General features: G+C 55.4%; 1 protein-coding gene across 2 annotated transcripts; it reads right to left on the bottom strand.

Moving 5' to 3' along the window:
• Positions 1-6147: 6147 nt before the first annotated feature.
• Positions 6148-18823, bottom strand: CCN5 (cellular communication network factor 5). 2 transcript variants are annotated; one of them, XM_036009874.1, is made up of 5 exons: positions 18461-18823; positions 18233-18340; positions 14064-14280; positions 8792-9046; positions 6148-7087 (listed from the first exon to the last, which is right to left on the bottom strand). In XM_036009874.1, the coding sequence occupies exons 2-5, from the start codon at positions 18290-18292 to the stop codon at positions 6867-6869; spliced, it is 753 nt and encodes a 250-aa protein (XP_035865767.1). In that variant the 5' UTR covers positions 18293-18340; positions 18461-18823; the 3' UTR covers positions 6148-6866. The 2 variants fall into 2 exon arrangements, with proteins under 2 accessions (XP_035865767.1, XP_028380840.1); XM_028525039.2 differs by having other exon boundaries at positions 18233-18326; positions 18461-18820.
• Positions 18824-23937: the final 5114 nt, after the last annotated feature.

Below are 23937 nucleotides of genomic sequence, written 5' to 3'. Positions count from 1 at the left end.
GGGGCTGATGCAATTAGGACACAATGCACCTCCTCGAAAATACAACTACAGCTCCTGTGTACTCGGGACTTGAGCGTCCGCTGAGCACCCTCATACGCCGGGGTTCGTCTGGTCCTCCCTGCAGCTCTCAAGCAGGGCAGGGCGAGGGTGGTCGTCTCCACTGGGCAGAGTCGGGAGCTGGGCTCAGGAAGGAGAACCGGATGCTCAAGGTCACAAACTAGAGGCAGAGTCAAGGCCAGAACCCAGGCCTCAGTCACCCTCCAGCAGGCATGTAGTAAATTAAATACCTCCTGTGTACCAGGCCCCGGGCTGGGCTTCGGGGACATAGGAATGCATCCAAAATCTACTCAACTTCTAGGGTGCAAAGTCTAACATAAAAGTCAAGAATGGACAAGTGATGACAATACATGACTATATACAATTATATTTGTTGCGGCTCTTTTAATTCAAGCAACAGGAACCCAACTCAAAGTAGTTTAAGTAATAAAGAGAATTTATTGATTCACATAACTAAAAAGTGTAAGGGTGTATGGCTTCAGGCATGGCTGGACCCAGCAGCTCAAACACTACAATGCTTAAGGAAACATTAAGAACATGACATTGATAGGAAATTTTAAAGTACATTTGTCATTTCTTTTGGAGATCGAGTTAAAATGTGTGAGGAATCTGGCCAGGCTGGTGAAAGGGCTCAGGGGGACTTGACATCGCACAGGGGTTGCCCCGAGGCCCTGGGCTGACCGTGTGGAGTAAGCTGAGATCGTATGGCTGCCACAAGGTTCTAAAACCTTGGGCTTTAATGGGGTTGAGAGTGGGGCACCGGGCAGGAATCCAGAGAGGAAGGAAGGAGGACAGGACGTGAACGGGACGTCTCAGAGACAGAAGGACGCAGGAGGGTAATGGGGACATGGAAGCCCGGTCCTTGAGGTGAGACAGGGGGGTGAAATCAAAATTAGCTGCTTGTGTCTGACCCCTGCTGGCCTCAGGGCTGGAGAGAAGCAGCTGAGATGCTCATGCTGGAGAGAGAGAGGGTGAAAAGACCTGGCCCGGCGATGAGATTGGAGCCGTTTTATGAAAGCCAGTGGCGAGGGGCCAGAAACCAGTGAGTAGGCTACAGACAACACAGCAGCCAGCTGATGGGGCCACTAACAACCAGGCTCCTTGGCCAACCCCAAGATGTCTGAGAGGCCTGGGCTCTTGCCCTTGGGTTCTCCCTAATATTACAATGAAGACAGTGGCAGAGGGGAAAAGGCGAGTTCTTAAGAGTTAGCTAAGTCATGACCCCATGGCTGAGAATGTGCCATAGACCCTAGGACCACATTTCAGCCGTGAAGTGGCAGGTGGACTTTTTGATGACGCATCAGACACGGTGGCTGTGTGTGGCCTCACTTTTCCCAGGTACCCCCAGTGAGGCTGCTGGAGGTGCCCCTGGGAGAGAACACTCCACCTCTTGCTACCCGAGCAGCCGGGGTGGGCACAGGTTGGGGGGCTGCACCCTTCTCAGCACTAGAGAAAGGGCTGGCGTGTGTGCACGCTGACGGGAACGATCTGGAGGAAGCAGAGAAATGGCAGATGTGGGAGCGGGAGGGGCAGAGTGGTAGGAGGAGAGCACCTGGGCAGGGGACAGGGGACAGGGGATGGGGGCCAGGGCCCTGGGGTTGAAGGACTGTAACCAGGGCTCCTCTAGGTGGTGGGGGGACGGTGCCCCGGGCAGAGGGCACAGCCGGGGGAAAGGCCTGGGCAACAGCGGGTAGCCCTCTGAGCTGTCCAGCGTGGCTGGGGCACAGAAGAGTCTGGAAGGCACAGCAGGCCCGTGAGTCATGGAAGGGGCCTGGACTGAACCCAGGGGCCAATGCTGAGCCTCCGAGGGGTTCAGGCAGAGTGACATAACCACGATTGTGCTCCAGAACGATCCTTCTGGCTTCACAGCGTGGCCAGTGGGAGGAGGGAGCTGGACCGTGGGCAGCGGGACCAGGGAGTCAGCCAGGGGACAGATGGAGGTGGCCTGGCTCGGGGCCCAGTAGAGGCCATTGTAGGCATCTGTTTAAATAATATTTTAAGAAAGCTGTTGCATTGCTCACAAGTAAAAAAGAATCCTATGCCTAGCTCTGTCACTGCCTCACTCTGAGACTGGGGCCAAGGCGCCTCCCTTCTCTGAGGCTCAGTTTCTCCATCTGTGAAACCGGAGGAGGCAGCCGGACCAGTCTCAGAAGGCTCTTCCCTGCTGGTGGCTTCTCCGCGGTTCATGCACCAAAGTGCCACAAGGGGGCAGCAGGGCACCACTGTTTTTGTCCGATTCTAGTACATAGATTGTAATGAGGGGGAGGGTTTTAAAACACAGATTTATGGGCCCCACCTCCAGGGTTTCTGTGGGTCTGGGTTGGGCCACAAGGTATTGGCATTTCTAACTAGGTCCCAGGCGATGCTGATGCTTCTGGTCTGGGAACCCCACTCTGAGAAATACTGAGGATGGGGATCAGGAGCGGTGGGGGGCGGGGGGGGGGGAGAGAGGGGGGCGGTTGGGTGAGCGCTGACGCACACAGACGTGGCCCGGGGAAATCATTGTGAACTGGGCAGACACTCCCACGTGTCAACTGCATTTTACTTTTCTAAGCCCCATTCAATCCCATTTTTTAAAAAACAAGATATATTATTTCATTCATTCGATCACACCCGAGCCTGGTTCTGTCCTGAGGTTCTAGGTCCTGGGGATCCATCGGTGAACAAACAGACCAAGTCCGGTGCTTGTGGAGGTCAGCAACAAATAATGAGCGTTGTGAGTAAGGTATGTAGTGTGTCCAAAGGCGGTCTGTGCTCCGTGCACCAGGGAGACTGGAAGAGGTGGCCGGGGTGAGTTCTCAGTGCAATGGGGACCTGTGCATCACACTTGAAAGAGATCAAGGGGATGAGCCCCAGGGGCATCTGGAAGGTGACGTCAGGCAGCGGGAACAGCCTGTGCAAAGGTCTTGAGGTGGGTGCACGTCTAATGAGCTCGAGGAACAGCAAGGAGGCCAGCGAGATGTAAGTGGCGCGAGCAGGGGGGAGAGTAACTGAGTGCGAGGGCGCAGGGGTGGCAGGGGCCAAGTGGGGGCTTGCAGGGTGCGCGGAGGCTCCTCTCCGAGGGAAAAGGAGCGGTGTGATGCGGCCTGGTTCTCCCGCGGCCCTGCGGCGCACTCTGTAGGAGCAGCGGTGGAAACCAGGAAGAGGCTGCGGCACTGCTGTGGCAGAGCCGATGGTGGCCCGGCCAGCGGGGGCAGCGAGGGCAGCGGGGTCGGGCTGGGGTGATGGGAAGTTATGCGCACTGACATACACATGTTCCGTTTTCTCCGTCCCTCGGTGAACATCCGATCACCCACTCCGCTCCTCCGTGCAGGGGACTTGAATTCCTGACCTAAAAATTCTTTTCTGTGTCAGACCTGACCCTGGATCTCCAGCCACACTGTCCTGGTGACTGCTTTCTCTTCAGACTCAACCATCTAAAATGCCCCCTCTTGTCTGCCACCCGTGGGGCTCACCGTTGCCCTTCCTGGTTTCTGCCAGTGGCCCCCATTCTCCCCGGCCTCCAGCGGAAACACCAGGGATGCGTCTGGTGTCTCATTCCCCTGCTTGTCTTGTCCACCCTTTCATACAAGATCCACAGGTGTGGTGGGGCCCTGCGGATCCTCCCCTCCGCTCCTTCCTTCCCACTCTTGCAGCTTCTCCTCCAGGCCCAGGCACCTTAGCCCTGAGCACTGTGGTGGCTTTCGTCATTTTAGCCTGGCAGCCAAGAGCGTAGACTCCGGAGCCAGCTCTCTAGGTTTGAATCCTGGTTTTGCCAACTTTGAACTTGTACACTTGGGCTATTTCCTTAATTTCTCTGAACCTCAGTTTCTCTGTCTGTGAAATGGGCGTATTTATACTCACAGGGTTATAGTGAGGGTCACGTGAGGCATTGCATACGAGATGCTTGGAACAGAGCCTGGTGTGTGGTTAGAACTCAGTAAATGTTAGCTCCTAGTTTATTATGAATGCAATGTGTGCCTACGGAGCACCTATCACGTGTCCAGACTTCCACCCCACTGGGAGAGAGCCCGGCCCGGGAGAAAGGTCACAGGCCCCAACCAAGCCCTTCTGCTTCTGAATGTACGTTCCACAGGAATGTTTACCGATGTACTAGAATGTTCACAATGCCCTATTCATAATAGCTGTGAACTGGAAACTACCCACATGCCCACGGAGAGTAGAATGAATAAATAGAATGTGGTGTGTTCACACAATAGGATATTGTATAAGAAAGAACGCGTCATCGTGACTTGCAACAACGTGGATACAACTTACAACACCAGGGACACAGTGCACGAATATAATGGGAATGGCCGGGGGGTTGGGTACCTCTGGCTGTGAGCTTCAGCGGTGTGGCCTGATTTTCACCTGGGGACCTTTGCCCCCAACCCCTCCTCCTCTTCTCCACCAATAAGGAGATCCCCAGCCCTTGCCTTCTCGTCCCTCTCTGACTTGGAAGGAACCACGGAGGCAGGGTGATAATGGCTTATACTGAAAGCGAACATAGAGGAATTGCTCCCCTGATATTTACGGTACTCCTGTGTGGTGGGTACTCACTCTTTGCTGTGACCCTCTAGGGTGGGCACTATTATTTATGCCCATTTTACAGATGAAAAAACTAAAGCGCCAAGAAATCAAGTCAAGCTAATAGTAGCTAACACTTCTATTTAAATCACAGAATACTCTCAACAACCCTCGGTGTTGACTGCTGCCATCACCCCCATTTCAGAGAAGGGAAAACTGGGGCGCAGAGAGCTCAAGCAGCTGCCTGAGTAGGGACAACTGGGCCAGAGCTGGGCAGGTTGGCTGGCTCCCTCTTCACGGCTCTGCTCGCAGCTGCCTGCAGTGAGCCTGGCCCGGAGGCCAGCACCGCAACCCTGGGGCTACTCATGCATCACCCTGGGCCTCAGTTTACCCATCTGTAAAACGGGATTAGGAAGAGCATTTTCCCTTCGGAATGTTTCAAGGGTGATGTGCAATTACATGGGTGCAGCTCTCCGTGGAGCGGCCCCACAGGGACCCTTCCGTCCCAGTTCACGCTTGCATCCTCGCTCCCTGCCCTCCTCGTTTCTCGGGATATTAGCCGAACTTCTCCTGGCCGCGTGTTCCGAGTTTACCCATGCCGAGCTGGGCCCCGAAACACTCAGCCCAAGACCGTGAGCGTGGGCTGAAATCCATCCCAGCTGCCCTTGGACAGACTGCTTTTCCTCAGTTTCCTCAACTGTGAACCAGAGTCCATTCTGTTCTGTGAAGAGGAAGCGGCTCCAGCGCGGCTGTGGTTCTCGAGCTGGGGTACCCGGAGGACCGGAACGTGAGCGGGCGGGTCACTTACAGCCTCACGGGCCGGACTCATGCTCGCTCTCAGGCCCTGCTGGCGCACCCCTGCTCTGCTTCCTGTCTCCAGCTCTGCATTCTCAGGCTCCCCCCTTCCACCTTCTCAGGAGGTTTGACCAATGGGAGGCCCTCCTGGAAACTGGGGGACAGGAGAGAGCAGAAGCCGGGGTCTGTTCCCGCTCCCCACTCCATCAACTTTTTGTAAGGTCTGCATGGCTGCGTCACCTCGGGGGCTGCTGTTCTCAGCACATAGCCCCACCGGGGTTCCCCCTTCTGCTGGCTGGTCCCCTGACTTCTGGGCTCTGCCCTCCCTTGGCCCCTCCACCCCTCCACGCCAGGGCTGGCATTGAGCCAAAGAAGCCATTCATTAAAGAGTGCCTACCGTGTGATTCTACTGATGTGAAGTTCAAGAACAGGCAATACTCATCTGTGGTGCTAGAAATCAGGTCGGCAGTTGCCTTCAGGGAGCGGAGGGATGAGCAGGAAGGGGTGGGAGGAAACTTTCGGAGATGATGGAGATGCTCTATACCTCGACCGAGGCGCGGCGTACACAGGTGTGCCCGTTATAAACACTCGTTAAACACACGCCTGAGACCGATGCATTTAACTGTGTGTTTTCCAATTTCCTAGTTGAGTCCTGAAGAAAACACTTTTTATTTTTAAACAAACGCAGTAGGTCACAGAGGAGCCCATAAACATAGAGGTGAGGTGTTTGTTTGTTTGTTTGTTTGTTTGTTTGTTTTTAACAATGAAACACGAGACTTGGCACGGAACTTCACACGTAGGTCGGTTTATTTCAGACCAAGCTCCCAGGCCCCGGAGGACACCCTCCCCTGCTCCTCCGGAGCCCAGGCGACTGCCGGGCACTGACCTACACGGTGCCTGGCTCCGTGCCTGGCACCTGGCAGGGGCTCGGGAGAGGGTCGCTCTCACTGACACGAGTTGAGTTTATAGGTCACTCCAAGGCCTGTTCTCTGACTTTCTCCAAGACAGTGATTCCATCGTGCGGTTTTCACACAGCATCCTCTCGGCCCCTGAGTTCTGCCCAGGCTGGGGAGGGCTTTCTCAGACAGTGTGAGCCTGACACCCATGTGCGCGCAGAGGCGCCTACTCAGGGACGTTTCGGCCTCACCCCTGGAAAGGGTGTGAGCGAGTTGGAAGATCTGCCCCTCTTCACCACACCCCCAGAAAGACAGCCAGTCCCGCCCAGTACCTGCCCGAGACGAGAGATGGTCGCCCACCTCCTGGAAAGCTAGTGCATGTGCCTGTTCGATAACGGCCGTGTGGAGGCTGGGGGTGGACCGGAAGACCCTAGAAACCTGGCCGGCCCCCCAGGCTGGGAGTTAGAGGAGATGGGACTAGTGAATGCAACCCTGCTCTATCTCCGTCCAGACAGACTGGGCTGCTTGTGGCCATTCTTGTCCCCCAGGGTCCAGCTGGGGGACCCGGGCTGGAGGGTGGCCTGCGGCCAAGCTCGCCTGCTGGGCCTGGCCCTAAAAGGCACCGTGTAGTGGGCTGCGGCCCGCGGCAGGCGGGCAGGGCCCAGGCAGGCACAGGCGGTGCTGGGTCTCCAGTCGGCAGAAGCGGTTCTGGTTGGACACCCGGGTGGTCACGCCCAGCCCACAGGTGGCGGAGCAGGGGCCCCAGGCTGTGCTCCATTCCGGGCAGGGGGCGGCGGGAGGTGGGAGAGCCACCAGGCCGGACGACTGGAGTCCTGCGGGGGAGAAAGAAGGGTCAGCACTGGGAGGTCGGGACCTGGCAGCCGCATCAGCCCACGGGGCTGTGGCGTGGTCGGTCGCGGTCACGTTGCCCAGCCTCTCCAGACCTCTGTGTCTTCCTCTGTACCTGCCCTCACAGTCGACGGTTAGGGCTGCATAAAATAATGGCGGGAGGTGCGGCGCCTGGTACTTGTAAACACCTCCTGCCTGATGCCGCTGACCGGGACCATCCCCCAGGAGTCGGTGGGCTCCTCTTTCACAGGGAGGCTGTGGCCTGTGTGTCTCGGGGCCGTGTCTTGGCCACCGGAACGCTAGTGGTTCCAAGGCTGAGCCTGGAACAGAGCGGCGGGTTCGCCAGGGTCTAGGTTCTCCCAGACCCTCCAAGGGGGGTTACTCTTCTCTGCTCATATGTTGGTGTCCTTCCTTCGAGTCCTATATACGTGTGGACCTCAGCCAGGGGCAGTTTTGTCTTCCAGGGGCCCCTTGGCGACATCTGGAGGCACTTTTGTTTGTTACCATCAGGGAGGGGGCTCCTGGGATCCCATGAGCAGAGGCCAGGGGTGCTGCTAAACACGCTACGGTGCACGGGACGGTCCCTCCACAGAGAGTTACCAGCCCTGACGTCAGGAGTTCCGAGGCTGAGAAAACCCTGTGCCACATGCACACGTGTGCAGCACGTATGGTGTGTGTGTGTGTGTGCACGCATACCTGCAGGTACACAGGCACGCACACACATGATGGAGATAAAATCGCATGCGCAGTGTCCTATCCTGTTTTTTCTACGTAAGGTGAACCCACGGCCGTGTCCTGTGGACGAAAACAGGGCGCCACACTCCGAGTTTGGGGCAGCCACAGCTGCCGCCCGTGGAGTGCTGTGTGCCGGGCACTGGCGCAGCGGTTTTACTGTTGCTCGCTCATCCAGTCCTTGCAACAGCCCTCCGCAGGGGGCGCTCTCATTTTACAGCGGAAGGGCCTGAGGCACAGAGAGGCGACGCACCTCTCCCAGGGTCACGCCGCTAGAATGTGGTAGAACTGGGCTCCGAACCCGGGCCGACTGCACGCTTCGCCCACCCCGCTCCACCGCCTCCCCTGTGGTGCCGTCGTCTACGGGGCCAGCACCCTCTTTCCAGCTTCCTCTTTAAAAACAAGTCACATTCGTATAATAGTGATTTTTAAAAACCCAACACCTGGCAACAACAAGGTCTAGGCCCATGACCCAGGCAACCACCTTGCTACGTCCAGTTTGGAGTTCCTCTTTTGGTAAGCCCAAATAATAGGATATTAATATTATGTATTATATAATATGTGTGGTCTATCAACATAATACGTATCCCTATATTACAAGTACAATAATAATCTATATTATAATATACGTGTGCGAGTTTGGATCAAGTATTCTAACCCCCTTTCCCCTTCTCCACCACGCTGCCAGCTGTTTCGACTCTTACTCAGTTATGACTAAAATGACGCACTTCTACCACCATTTCTTGTGTTGTCGGTTTTAAAGAGGCCTGTGACTCTCCGCTCCACTTTCCCACATGTCGCCTCAGCCCTCCCCCCTCCCCCTTCTGGGAGTAAAACCTTCCCTTTGGAGTGTCCAGGGCTCCCGACACCTCGGAGGCCCCGCCCCTCCAGCCACCCCGCCCCGCCCCTCCAGCTGCCCCGCCCCGCCCCACAGGCCGGGCCCGCCCCGCACTCACCTTGGGCCAGGAGGGGCTGGACCCCCACCACCCCGGGCTGGTCGCACACCCACTCGGGGCAGCACTTGCCCGGGACCTCAACCCTCCGGGGGTGGGGGCAGTCCCAGCTGGGCAGCCGGACGTCCTCGCTGCACAGGGGCACGCAGGTGAAGCCGCCGTCCTCACAGCGGCAGCGAACCCTGCAGTGGGGCTGGAAGGTCTCCCCGTCCCGGTACCGGCGGCCGTTCACCTCACAGCTGCCGTCATCGTCTCCCCCTGCGGAGGAGAAACAGGGTTTCCATCTGTGGCCAACCCCAGCTTCCCCCGCCCCTCCCCCAAGCACGGCTGCACCAGCCACATCCTCCGCTGGCACGGCTCTGTCTGCAGAGCGGCCCGACCCCATCGGGGAGCCGCGCTCTTAAAGCACCTGAGCACGGTGAGGGGCTCCAGCCTGGCGATTCGCACCCCGGTCCTCGGCCAGCCTGCCCTGGCACCCGCGGGAACACAGCCGGATCCTGGCACAGGGCTCGCGAGCAGCCTGGCCTGGTTTGAGCCCCTTTCTTAGCTCTGGACCCAGGCCAAGCGATTTCACTTCTAAGACGCTTCCGCTTCCTCTCCCGCAGAATGGGTTATAATGGTTTGTAGCCGGGCGGGCAAAAGTAGGTTTACGGTTGGGATATAAATAACACAACAATAAACTCAGTTTCGTGTCCTCGCAGCTGTAAATCTACTTCTGCCCGCCCTGTATCTCGTGGGGTTGTGGTCTAGACTAAACAAAACGAGATCGTGTGTGGAGAGAGCTTGCAACATACGGGAATGAACACAGCACAAGGAAGGCATTAGACCCTAGTTGCTCTGTTGTTGCTAGCACGAGCGTGACGGGTCAATAACAGGCAGCTGTGACACACACGCTGAAATTTCATGCACCGGCTGTTATGGTCCGTCTGCTTGTTGTTGCCATCACTGTCAGGTCGGGGCGTAACTGGCTGGCTGTGAGACTTTGGGTAAGTTGCTTAACTCCTCTGAGTCACGGGACCAATTGCAATGATGAGAACAGTAATCTCTACCTTCAGTTTCATGAGATAATTTGCACATAGTATGTAGCACGGTGCTAAGCATAGAGTAGGTGCTCAGGAAACACTTTGAAGGAAGTTGTCAAGATATGGATGTTACTAGCACTTCCTCTGCTAGCCTGGGGCTGAGAGTGCTCACCCCGGCACGGCCACGTCCTTTGAATGACTGCCTGGCACAGGGCCCAGCACAGAAGAGGCGCTGATAAAATAGTTCTGACTCCTTGTAATTCCAGAGATGTACAGTGTGCCCCTTCTGTGTGCCAGCCACTGCGCTGCTAGGCAGGGCTAAGGCACAGCCCTTGCCTGGAGAGACTCAGGGGCCAGTGGGGGAGACAGATATGAAGGTTATCATCTCCATGATACAGTAACGTGTCCTGGAGAGCTTGTGCATGTGAGCTGCTCGGGAAGTACAAAGACAGGAGCAATCAGGAGGGCTTCCTGGAGACGTGGGTGGGCAGTTCAGCTGGGCCTCCGGGAAAGGACTCGTTGGCAAGCAGGTTTTCAGAGAAAAACCTCAAATAGGCCCATATACATGCAGGGATTTTGGAACCAGGTAGACTTGGGTTTGAACCCCAGTTCCCCACTTGAAAGCTGAGAGACCTGGGGCAAATTACATCACCCCTCTGAGCCCTGGCACCCTGCTCACAGGGCCACCGGGGCACTAAGTGAGCCAGTGCACTTAAAGCACCTCTCCCCTAGCCCGGAACATAGCAGATGCTTGATAAATGGGATGGGGGTGTTTCTTCCTGTGGGGGCACAGGACCAGTGTCAGCTCCCTCTCTCCCTGCTCCTTCCAGGCCACAGCCCTTTGGCTTCAAGTCCCAACATTTTGGCTTGGACCACGTGACCACTGTTTTTTAGAAACTGCAGGGGCAGTTGCACCTCGGTCCCTATCCCCAGCCTGGCCCAGCCCTGTCCCCCAGCCCCGGTGCCGCCGCAGCCCTGGGCCTCTTGGTCGCTGAGATGACCTGGTAAACAGAGGGACTGTTTAGGAAAGTCAGCTGGAGAGTGATAATTTTAGCAAGGTTTCCTGGCACCTCTCCTGGGTCCTCCAGCTCCGAGTTTGCTGGGTGCGGGGAATGATGCTTGGGCCGCCACTCCCCAGCCCTGGGGCACCCGGGCGTCGTCCCAAACAGCACGAGGCACCTCCAAAGTTACTTGCTCTTGGGTCTGTACAACATCCATTCATACACACACACATACACACACACAGCTGCCCCAAACCCACAACTCCATCCAGACCCTCTCCAGTGCTCCTTTGTCCAGCGGCCTCCCCCAAATAGTTTCAGAGCACAGTTCTGTTACCCGGTGATTTCTGCATCCTCCTTCCCCTCTGAGAGGCTCTTGTAGGAGAAGGAACAACACGGGTATTTTTTTTTGCCTTCAGCTACCTGCATGCTGTGTGACTTTAGGCAGGCGACTTAACCTCTCTGAGCCCTAATTCCCTCACCTGCAAAATAGGGATAATAATAGGACCTACCTCATTACTAAGGCTTGCTCACTGTACATGCTCAATAAACGGTGCCTGTTACTGCCAGCCCCACTAGAACTATTGTTATCATTCATTCATTCACTCATTCAACAATTACTGAGTGCCTACTATGCACCAGGCACTGTTCTAGGCATCTGCAATTCAGCAATGACTCTAACAGGCAAAAATCCTGCCTTCATCGGAGCTTTTGCTGCAATGGAAATAATCACAATAAGCAAGCATGTAGAGTTTATGATGTCAGATTTGTGCGGGAAAAATAAAGGAGGGTGGGGTTAAGGAGTGGGGCAGGGTTATGAGTTTTAAGTGCGGCGATCATTGTGGAGAGAACCGATCATCTGGGGCAAAGAACACAGTGCAGGGGGCAGCGGGTGCAAAGGCCCTGAGCTGGGAGAGCGCCGGAGCATCGAAGGTGCAGCAGAGAGGCCAGTGTGGCTGGAGCGGAGAACAGGACGGAGAGAGGGGGTTAGACAAGAGAGTGGAGAGGACCAGGACCCTGCAGGGGCCTTGTCGGCACTAAGAGGACTTTGCCTTTTACTCTGAGGAGCTGAGAAGCCGTTGGGGGCTGTCAGGCACAGGAGGGGCGTGATCTGACATATTAAAAGGGGCCTTTGCGAATAGATGGGGGACAGAAGCAGGGAGACTTGAGAGGTTGCTCCCAAATCTAGACAGGTGGTGATGGGGTTCAGACCAGGTTAGAAGCAATGGAGGGACTGAGGATGGCAGGCTCTGGAAATCTTGTGAAGAATTTGCTGGCGGATGGTATGTGGGAGGTCAAAAATGGAGAGACATCAAGGACTCCGAGGTTTCGAACCTGAGCCAGGGGAAGCTGAGCTGGGGAAGCCACCTGTTTGGGGTGTGGGAGACCAGGGGCTTGGTGTTCCCCCAGAGCCAAGACTGAGTTCAGCCCCTGTGAGGTCTTAGCCAGCTCCGGCCTACCCGAGGGGTTCACCAGCTCCCAGCCTCTAAATTCAGTTCAAATCATTAAACATTCACGAGCACCCACCATGTTGCACGGCCAGGGCTAGGAGTGGTAGGAAGAAACAAGGACCAAGTGAATCCTTGGCCTCTGGGTGAGCTGAATCAAGATGGAATTGGAAAAGCCCCTTAATGAAGTTCTTGGCAATAGCAGTCACCAGGTACCAAGCACGGTGTCAGGCAGTAGAGCGATGGAAACTAAGATTGAGGAGCCAGCTTGCTGAGTTCAAATCCCAGCTCAGCTACTTACGAGCTGTGTGACTTTGGACAAGTGGCTTAACCTCTCTGTGTCTCCTGTTTCCATTTATAAAATAAGGATAGCATCAGTACCTACCTACCTCATATGGCTGTCATGAGATTAAATGAGGCGATATTTGTGAAACCCTTGGCGCGGGGCACGTGCTAAGTGCTACGGGATGTTAATAAATCCTTGCTGTCAATCACTTGACACATGCCGTGGCTCATCTGAATACCAGCCTTACAAGCTGCTACTTGCTTCATGTCTTTTTTCAGGCATGTTTTTATTAGCAATCATCTGTGGGTTTATTTAACAGATTGCCCATCATTATTATACTTCTCTAGTTAAATGAACTATTTAATAAGGATTTACTAAGAGTCACTTCCTTTCTCTAAGTTTTGTTGCTTTGCTTGTTAACAGGGTTTTTTTTTTGTATAGAGGAACTCATTGTCCATGATTCATGGGCCCCTCTCTCTCGTTCTTATTGTTATAAAAGTGAGATGGAAGAGGCCAATTGCTCTGCAAGGCTTATTATTAGAGAGAGAGAGAGAGAGAGAGAGGAAAGGGAGGCAGGGAGGGAAAGAGGGAGGATCCCTTACTTCTTTCTATTTCCCTAAAGCAGTGGCTCTCAGTTGGAGGTGACTCTCTTCCCAGGGGACATTCAGCAAAGTCTGAACACAGATTGTCATAACCTGGGGGTGAGGGTGCCACAGGCATCTAGTGGGTAGAGACCAGAGACATGACTAAATGTCCTACCAAGCACAGGACAGCCCCCGCAGCAAGAGTGATCTGGTCCCACGTGTCCCCAGAGCAAAGCTGGGAACGTGATCTAAAGCATCGGGGCCCCCAGGGCCCAGGAGATGGCAGAAGAAGAAGGGTGCTCAGGCTCCCAAGCGCAAGCAAACTCCAAATTCAGGCTGCGGGCTTCCTCTCCGGGAGGAAGACAGGCAGGATGTTGCCTCAGAGCCTGTCGGACCGGGCCCCAAGCTGTGTGATACTGAACATGTCAGTTAATATCTAGGAACCTCAGTCTCCTCATCTATGCAATGGGCCTGAAAGCACTTACCTCGCAGGATCATTGTGTGATTTATGTAGCAAGCGCTTAGCCCAGTGCCTGACATACACTATGCCCTCAACAAGGGGCTGCACTTTTGTCTTCCCCAAAAGTACTGTGAAGGCCCTGAGAAGGGGATGATGGCTTCTGACTAGAAGACTCTGGGAGGGCTTCTCAGAGGAGGAGGGGTTTGAGTTTGGCTTTGCAAGTTGGCTGTGATTTGGACCGGAGTGGGGGAAGGCTGTTCAGGTGGTGGCATGGTCCTAGGAAGTACAAGAGGGGAGAAGCAGGGAGGGGGCGTCAGGAAGGCTGGGTTACCAGGCTTGGCTGGAATGCATGATGCACCTGAAGTGAGGGCTAAAGGTAGGGAGAAGGGGATTTCCCTTTGACTGAGGACGCCATGGCCTTGACCGCCCCTCGTCTCCAACAACACCCTCCATCAGTCCCGCAAACCTGCTTACAGAGGCACACGGCCCCCCGGCCGCCGGGACCCGCCCCAGGCCGGCAGACCAGGCCCTGGCTGGGGTCACAGACGTGGAGATGGTTACAGGACTCCCCAAGCCGCCGCGCACACACCCGGCAGCAGTTGCAGCCGTCCAGCACCAGGGGCACCCCCAGTGGGCACTGTGGTGGCGGCCAGGGGCAGACACATGGTGTTGGGCACAGCTGGGCACACACCTGCAGAGAGAGAGACTTGACTTAGCCACGATATTTCAAGGCAGCCAGTGAGACCCTCACAATGGGCCACCTCTCTGCCAGGCTGGACTGTGTGGGGTCCACACCTTGGCCCCAGCGTCACACAGACCTGGCCTTGAACCCTGGCAGTCCCATGGTACTCAGTGTGGTCATGAACATGGACTTGGAACTAGAGTTCCAGTCCTAACTCTGCTCCTTATCAGCGGAGTGATCTTGGGCAAGTTACTTAAGCTCCCTGAGCCTCAGTATCCTCATTCATAAAAAGGGGACAATGGTAGTACGTACCTCATAGGGTCGTTTTGTGAGGCACATGCCACAATGGCTGGGAAACCCCCAGCACAGGCCAGGTGTACGGCGGATGCTCAGTGTGGTCAGCCGTGGCCATCGTCATTGTGGATTACCATGGAGGGCTGCGTGCGGCCCCGCACCCTCGGAGCTTACAGAAGGCAAAAGCAGCAAAGTGAAGGATTAAAGCCACAGGGTCCTACACTGTTTCCAGCAGGTGGGCTGGAGGCACTTATCTTGAGGGCCCAATAAACCAGACAGTACCATGGAGGCTTTTGACCTCTAGAACAATCCAGACTATGCTGCTGGACAAGCATCGAATCAACCAGGACACTTGGTAAAATACCGACCCCCCCAGGCCTGCTCTGGGATTCGCCAAATCAGAACTTCCAGAGGCGGGGCCCCGGGAATCTGACTTTTTAACAGGCTGTTCAGGGGCATCTGATACACAGCCGGGTCTGTGGTTTCTCTGCTCCAGTCTAACCCCCGCCCCCCGCCCTTGCACAGATGGGGCACCTGAGCTCAGAGAATGGAAGGGACTTGCCAAAAGTCACAGTGTGTTAGCTGCAGGGCTGGGCTCCTGCTCCTGCACTGGTGACCCAGAGTCCCAGGGTGGGTGGTTGACTCTTCCTCTAACAGGGGAGAGTCGGAGCCGGGGACCCACACCCTGAGAGCAGGGTCAAGGTGTCAATCAGCTCAAGTGTCCTGACTGCCCCCCCCCACCCCCACTCAGGACAAACAACCAAACCAGAAGCCAGATGCTACGGGCTCCCCGTATGTCCAGTTGAAGGTGGGGACCAAGAGGTAGGCATGATTCAAGACAGTCCCAGTGGCCCCATCTGTGGAGGGCCAATCTTCAGCAGAATCCTTGGGGGACTGGAGCCTTTATCCAGAGGATAGAAGACTTGCAGGTTAGGGAGATGAAACCAGTACCCTCATATCCCCTACGTGGCCCCAGGGCAGGCAATGGCACATTTGCCCTGGTTCCCACCTTGTCCTCCCACCCGCCAGTCCGCAAACATGCTTTCAGTGACTTGAAGTTCCCACACTGGCCACGAGGGGGTGCCCCAAATAGGCCTTCCAGCTTCTGGGAGAGGGGCAGGAGCAGTGGTCTCTGAGCAGGAGGGCCTCCCAGGCCTCCCATCCAAAATGGTTCTGGCGATGGATGCAAGTGTGCAGCCATGCGCTGGGGCCTTTCAAGGGTTCGAGTTGCAACCTTTGCAGGAATGTCAGGCGGGGGACTGGGTGATACTGAAGAGATTCAAGACAAGATGGCCTGGCCTGCCCTCCCCCCTCACGTGTGGTCTGGACCAGGAGCAGCAACATCAGGGAGCTTGTCAGACATGCGGCCCCTAGGGCCCTTGTTCATGATCGAAACCTGCATTTTAATAAATCCAAAGGGGATTCACATGGCATTGACCGGAGTGGCCATGGGCTGGCTGGGATTTTGGGTTTCCTGGCAAATCGGAGGCTCAGCTTCCATGGTTAGTGGGAAGTGGGGAACTCTGCCCAGAACTGGCCCTTGGGCCCCTCCCCACTGAGAGCAGCGGAGCCAGGACACGGGACCTCTGCTCTGCACCTGGCTTCCCACTGTGGCCTCTTTCTACCCGGCAAGCCCGGCAGGGGCTGGACCGCACACAGGCCCTGATACCCAGGACAGGCTGCTCTTGCTATTGACGACCATGGCTGACATTCGCCACGTGCTGAGCCCTTTGAAATGCTGTCTAATTTAAGTCCCCGATGCAGGGTGCTTTGTGCCCATTTAGAGATGAGGAAACTGAGGCTCAAGGCAAGGTAGTGACATCTCCAGTAAGAGGTAGAGCCAGCGTTGGAATCTAAGTTCCTGGGAATCCCAAGCCCGGGCTCTTAATAACCAGGCCTGCCTCTTGTTCTCTGGGGCTCTGGTGCCAGTTTAGCTGCTGCCTCGGTTTACCCATTTGTTCGGGAGGAATAACGACAAGCCGGAGAAGGCGTTTTGGCACACCCCAGGAGGAATATGCCCTCTCTCGTCTCCCTCTATCTCCACCCCCACCCTAACAACCCCACCCCTCCGTTCAAGTTGCTCCATCACACCTCGGTCTCCCTGGACCCTTGATGGGGTCGCTGGGGTCAAGGCTCTGCGGTCAGAGCCCTGGACATGGCATCTTCTGGGTGAGGGTTGAAATCTGAGTCCTGCCACCGGCCCGCCGTGTGATTCTGAGCACTTCCCTTAACTGCTCTGTGCAGGGGGAGCTGTTTTCTCCTCAGCGAGAAGGGGTGGAGATGCCCTGCACCGGACCAAGTGAGGCCACGGCCAGCTCTCATCAATGCGACTCTGCTTGTTTCCAGGTCTCTGTGCCCGACCTCTGTCCCCAGCCCTGAGCCCAGGAGCCTGCCTGCCTGCCTGCGGGACATGGCATTCTCTCTCTGAGAGTGTGGTGGCTCTCTCCGTTGGTGATGACAAAGTCCCTGCATTCTGTGTAGGAGGCTGCCGGGCTCCCTGGGACCCGGGAGGAATGAAGGGGTGCACAGCAAGCTGGGGATGGCTTCATTTTGGTTTCCCAATAAATCCTGGGCCCCAAACCCCAAGTTCCCTGCTCCAGCTACTCCAGCCACCCACCCCGGCATTGTAGGCTACCCACCCCCTTTGGCAGAACAAACAGCAGGATGGGTGTGCCAGTAGGGTTCTCAGGCTTCCCCGTAACGCTGCTTGGGATTTGAAGGGAGAAACTCCTGCCCGAGCCCCTCAAAGGAGCATGAAAGTACCGTGAGATTATGGCTTGGGGTGGGGCCAGTCCCCAGGGGACCAGGGACTCGGCAAATACTGGGGGATGACAGGGCCCAGCTACTGCGGCCGTGGTCCAGATTGGGGGTGAAGAGCCACAAACTGAAGTCCCCTGCCCGGCCCCCACAGACCCAGGCCTCTCCTGTGCTCTACCCCCTCTATTGCTCTGATGTTTCTTTACTGTGTGGCTTTGGGCAACTTGCTAACCCTCTCTGAGCCTTGCGTGACTGAAAATGAGCTTGTAATTCCTGCTAGGGTGGTTGGGCATGCTAGGCAAAGCAGATGTTCCATAAGCACTTTGAAAAATGTCCCACTAGGGAAAGCCATTATTCCATGGAGGTGTCTCCCTGTCCCCTCTAGCCTGGATCGGTGGCGGGTCACCCACTGCCTGAGGACCCAGTAGCATTAATGCCCTTGCAGTCTGACTTTCCAGTGAGTTAGACACCAACATCCATTCAAATCCTGGCTGGCTGTTAGGCAAAGCAGGTCACACCTGGAGGCTCCTTTGTAAAGAGGACACGCACTTCTGCTTTGTAGAGGGTTGTGGGGCTGGGTAAGAATCATAAAAACCTCTTCTGAACCTTTGCCATGTGCCAGGTCCTCTGCTAAGCACTGTAGATGAATTATCAAAAGTGATCTTCACAAAGACCTCATGAACATTGTGCCCATTCCACGGAGGAAGCAGCTGAGGCTCAGAGAGGGGAAGGGACTTGCTTGAGGTCACACAGCAGAGGCAGCGGTCTGGGCACCAAGGAGGCCGACTTGGCTGTGCCCGACGCGGGGCCCTGCAGGGATCCTGCCAGGGGTCCTTGGCAGTGACTTCACACCTCCCCCACCACACCCAAGAAGCCAGCAGTATGTTTTGGGGCCACGGGGCCCCCTTACCTTTGAGAGGAGGCAGAGGAAGGAGAAGGCCAGGAGGTGGGTCTGAGGTGTGCCTCTCATGTTAACTGTGTCCCCCACGGAGCCAGCTTTGAGCCTAGGAGGCAGGACCTGTAAGTCTTTATGTTCTGCAGGCTGTGAGGTCACTCCCATACACACACGCACACACACACGCACACTGGTCTTTGCATTCCGTGCTCCTCTCCCCATCCTCAGCCTCCCACCGTTTACCTGAAGGTGAGACTATGGAGGCCACCAAGGGGGTGCCCGCCAGGGTGTTTGTGCGAGAGCCAGAGCCACTGTCAGCACCAAGAGCCTGTTACAGGCTGGCAGGGGCCTCTTAGCTCCTCCCAGCCAGAGAGGGCCTCCCCACGCCTTGGCTGTAGCCGCTGCAGCCCTGCCCAGACCCCCTGCCCGACCCCGGGGGGCTGTGGATCCAGGAAGCGCTGGGCAGACACCCCCTCACCGAGCTGCCCTGAGTCCTCCTAAGCCCTGTGGCCGGGTCTCTGGGCAGCTCCAGAGGGCCTGCGGTTTCTGGCAGGAGGATTGGCAGCCACCCAGAGGCGGGTGTGACCCAAAGCAAAACTTCCCTGGCGGCCTGTTTGCTTTTGGCAACGAGGGGCCTCCCCAGGGCCTGCTTTCCGGCCTCTGGCAGGCGGCTGTGGCGGAGGAGCCCACGCAGGCTGGGCCTGTGGTGCGCTCGCTGGGCACAACGAGCTGATCTGGAAGGACCAAGTCCGTTTCATGTAGTTTGGCCATCTCGGAGGGCCCCTGCGGGGACTGGGTACACAGCGCAGGCTTTGGGTCAAAGCCCAGAGTGGGCAGTGCCAGGGAGAAAACAGGTGGAATTTCTGGGCACACCAAGAAGGGGTCCTTGTTAAGGCAGAGGGCGAGGGACAGCTTTCTGAAGGAGGTACCTTTCCAGACAGCCAAGGAAAGGTGGGGTCAGAGAGGACAGAATGTTCCAGGTGGAAGGAACAGCATGTACGCACACCTAGAGGAGGGAGAGAGCATGATATGCCAGCGTCGCCGATTCTGGGAGCTGCAGGTGCCCGGGGGTGGGGGGTGGGGGGGACTGGAGCTGACTGTGAGGAGGGGTGTGGTGTCGTACATGGGGAGCAAGAGACCCAAATTCAAAAGCCACCAGTGTTTCGGAGGCATCTCCAACATTCCGGCCATTGAGGGGTGGCGGGTATGCAGACAAGAGCTTTGACTGCAGACTGCGGCAAAGATAACAGAGGTGAGGCCAAGGGCGAGTGGGGAATCCTTTGGCCCCCACCATCTCCACCAGCTCCTCAAACCTCAGCCAGAGGGAGCTGGACCGCAGAGGGTTCTGGAATGGACAGCTGGTGAGGAAGAAGAGTGACTTGATATCAGTATCAGACAGAGGGACTTTCATCCGTGTGGGGGGTGATGCCCTCCAGGTTGCAGTCTTAGGGGAAGAAGATGAGGGGGTGAAGGATGTCAACTGATGCTCACTGCTGCCAACTCAGTGCCAACAGGAATCCCCAGGTTGGGAGGCAGCGAAGAGGGAGATTTTATTCAGTGCAAAACAGCTGCACTGCCCTACGGCACGGCTGTGACTACAGCAAGGCTGTGAGGCAGCCCCAGGGTCAGGCCCCTCTCCCGCTAGAGCTCAGCCAGGGAGACACGACCTTCAGGCTTTGGTGGAAAGGAACAGCCTGAGCCTGGAGGGAGCTGGCTTATGTGGACCGGAGTCCCTACTCCTGGTTTCTAATTGGCTTGCCGTCATGCAGATGAGGACTCCAAATCCTCTCCGTTTGATTGGTTCAGAAGGCACTATCCTGATTGGTCAGAATGGAGCTGCTCTGATTGGCTAGAGCTGTGCAGCTCAGACTGGATGGAGAAAGCCTCAGTCCTAGGGGTTAAAATAGGATTCCAGGAACTCCTTTTCAAGGGCCGGCTCAGGTGGCAGAAGCACGGGGCACAGGCAGGCGATTCAGCTGAATCAGGTCCAGAGCAGGCTTCTCCATTAAGTGCTGTTTGCACAAGTGGCCCCGGTGCAGAAATGGCCTCCAGGCTCTGTTTTTATAAAAACTTGAGCCCAGTTAGCCACCAGGAGCCCTTCTTAGTAGGCGTCTGTTTTTCCTTGGCATTCACAAGGATGAAGGTGGGATTGCTGGAGGAAGTCCTCTGGGGGCAGGGGTGGGGTGCCCACAGACTTGGAGGGAAGGAGAGATACTTGACTCAGTGATTGATTGACGGTCAATAGATGAATTCTTATATTTGAGTCAGAGGCATGCCTAGGGCTTGTTATACCCAGAGTGGACCACTTTTGAACACTTGCCTTCTTTATAGAACGAAGTTACTTTCTGTAACAGTCATGAGATAAAGTACATATACGCCTATTTCATAGGGGATCTAAGACGTGCACGTACCAAACACGCTCATCATCCTTCGCACGTGTTTCCTTTTTCAATTTTAAGCACCACCAATCAGAACGCCTAGTAGACTCATGGAATGACAGGACTGGGCACCCTGTATCTGTGTCTTCGCTGTCAGTCATGGTCATGGTGTCCCTGGAGCCACTGGAGATGCAGGCATATGTGACACCACGGGGCTGGAGATGGGGCCGTCCCTGAAGCAAGCACAGTGAATCCGGAACTTTCTTGATGAAGGTGTGTCCCTCAGCTCCGATGTGCTGGGGGTGACCGGAGTCCTCGAGGGTCTCCAAGGGAACTTCCCTGCAGACTATGTTTGCTAAAGGACAAGAAATTAATGTGTGCTAATCCAAAGCTTACACATATATATTAATAAAATCCAACAGTTAGAACTTAGACCAAAACAAAAGATATTTTCGGAACAGGATACTTCAGACTGATGTTGTTTAGATCTGCCAGTGTGTGGTGACGACAGAAAGCAGACCAGCTTCGCCTCGATTTTATTTTATCTTTAAATTTTCTATAGACAGTGTGTCCCAATGGAAAGACCACTCCCATATTCTGTCCTTGTAGGGCCACTGGTATTATTATTATATTATTATTTATTATTTTTTTTTATTTTTATCCTCACCTGAGGACATTGTTTTTTATATCGTTTTTTTTTGAGAGAGAGGAAGGAAGAGAGGGAGGGAGAGAAAGACACATCAGTGTGAGAAAGAAGCATTGATTGGTTGTTTCTAGTACATGCCCACACCCGGAATTGTTCACACCCAGACTGGGGCTCGAACCCACCTGGACCAGGGATTGAACCCAAGACCTACATGTGTGCCCTTAACTGGGAATCAAACCCACATGCCTTCAGTGTTGGGAAGATGCTCCAGCCAACTGAGCCACACCGGCCAGGGCGGGCCACTGGTTTTAATGACAATGGACATGGCTGGGGATAGAGTGCCCAGTGGGAGCCAGCCCTGGGCCAAGTCCTTGTTATTAAAAAGTGGTGTTCTGATCCCCCCAGTCCACACCTCAACAAGAAAGGTAAGGTTTAGAGAGGTTACGTAGCTTATTTAACATCACAGAACTGGTCAACAGCCAGGTTTTCAGTATAGGTCCCTGTGACGCCACACTTACACTGTGGTTTTTGTTGTCGTTTATTTTACTACCGCTCATCAAGCTCTCTGTGGAATCTATTTTTTTAAAAACCGAGGGGACATATTTATATCCTTGTGTATACATATATATGCTTAAAGTGCATTAGTATTAAGTGCACAGCTCAACAACTGTCTGCCTATGTAGACACCCACGTATCCACCACCCAGGTCAAGGTACACTTCCAGAAGAAGTTCCCTCCTGCCTTTCCTAAAACTGTATTTCTCTGCCCCCCCCCATCAGGTGCTCATTTTTCTGACTTCTGTCGCTATCAATCACTGATGACTCATTTTTCCTGGGAGGAGCAGTTCTGAAGCGCTCCTTTCTCTGAGGCCGGGAGGAGGTGGGAGGGAAAGGAGGCGTGAGGAGGAGCAGGACAGAGGCTCACTGAGCAGTAACACCGGCCACATCAGTATCAGGGACCCTCCGCTGGCCATGAGCTGGGGAGGAGGGCCAGCTGCCCCCGGAGGGGACAGTAGGGGAGTGGGAGCTGCGCTGCCCGGAGGGGCCTGTCTGAGCCAGAGCACGGCTTCTGCGTGGAACGTGTTCGCTCTGGTAACCGAGGATGGGCGCGTGGGGACGGCGGGAGGCCCTGCGGCCCAGCCGGCTCGGGAAGCTCGCATTTGGCACCGGGGTATCTGGCAGTGAATGTGTGAGGGACGATCCTTCCAAATGCAGTTTGAAGAGTCGAAGGACAGCGGCAGAAACCGCTGCTCTGCTGACTGCTTACAGGCGGTTCAGATCCCCAGCCACCGAGTTTGGCTCCAGAGGGATGTGATAGTCCGGGAACCCATAAATACTTTGGCTACTGTTGCAGCCCCCCAGATGGGACCCCAGAATGGGCCTGGCTGCCCTTTGCATTGCTGGACACAGACTTAGGCTCATAAGTCAAAAGGTCTGAGCTTCAAATCCTGGCTCCCCCCCAGAGGGAGCAAAGGCAGGAGGGGTGAAAGGGACACGTGGGGACACACGTCAAGAGCGCTCACTCTCAGATGCCGACCTTGCACTTGCACGACCCTCAGAGTGAGGTGCCCAGGGCACAGAATGAGTTCACGGTAGGGAGTCAGTACATGTTGGTTGAATGACTAAACGACAATTTCCTATTCCAATGTGTTTATTGGGACACATTAGGCTATGCTGAGGTCACAAAGAACCCCCTAAGTCTCAGTGACTTAAGACAACGAAGGTTTTCTTTTGCCCACGAATGGTCCAGTGAAACTGGGTAGCTCTTCACCTTGGAGCTCCACCCCGTGGCCCTTCCCTACTCAGATGTCTGCTCCTAGGTATGCACATCAGCCGGTTGCTTGTTGGAAATGAAGAATCCCGGGCCCCACCCCAGAATCAGGGTCTACATTTTAATAAGACCCCCGAGTGATTTGTATGCACGTTACAGTTTGTGAATCACTCAGCTAGACTGGTGGTCTTCAAGGTCACCTCGGAGAAGAGGGGTGCTTCAGACCGGACATGATGCTCATTGCTCAGGCTCATATTTCATTGGCCAGAACTAGTCACATGTCCCTAACTTAACCGCAAAGGGGGCTGGGGAATGTGATCTTTCTGTGGGTGCCCAGAAGAGGAACCAGAGTGAGGAGCGTGTGACAGATTCTTTGCCACAAGTATCTTGGGATCTGGGCCACATACTTTGGCTTCTCTGGCTCTCGGTTCTCCATCTTGGTTTTGTTTGAAGTGGCCTACGTGTTCTCTCTCACCTGGGCCAGGCCGAACACTTGAAGATCTAGGAATGCATCTGAAAAATGAAACGCATCTCGATCAGGGCACGACGTATGAAAGCCATGAAACAAATGGATGACGTGGAAAGGATGAAGTCAGTTTCAGCCATTCCGTTTGTCTCGGTCCTCACACATCCACGTCATGCCGAGCCCTGTGCTGAGTGCTAGAGGTCAGGGAAATAAGATGCCCAACACTGGGGAGCTCACAGTGGTGACATTAGGTGGTGGGGACCGAGAAACCCAAAGCAGGGCCAGGAGTGAGCAGGGTCAGCGCTCCTGTGGCTGGACATAGCATTGAGAGAGGGGCTGCCTGTACCTCGGGAAAAGAGGGCGCCTCAAGGGTGGTCCTCCTGCGCCAAGGGGAGGGGAGAAATAACGAATGCGCCTGGGTTCCTGATGACACCGGGGCCTGCCATGTGCACCCTGGACT

This window comes from Phyllostomus discolor, chromosome 9 (genome assembly GCF_004126475.2).
Source record: "Phyllostomus discolor isolate MPI-MPIP mPhyDis1 chromosome 9, mPhyDis1.pri.v3, whole genome shotgun sequence".
Classification (NCBI taxonomy): domain Eukaryota; kingdom Metazoa; phylum Chordata; class Mammalia; order Chiroptera; family Phyllostomidae; genus Phyllostomus; species Phyllostomus discolor.
The sequence above is the reverse complement of the archived record's forward strand: the minus strand, read 5'-3'. Positions and strand labels throughout refer to the sequence as shown.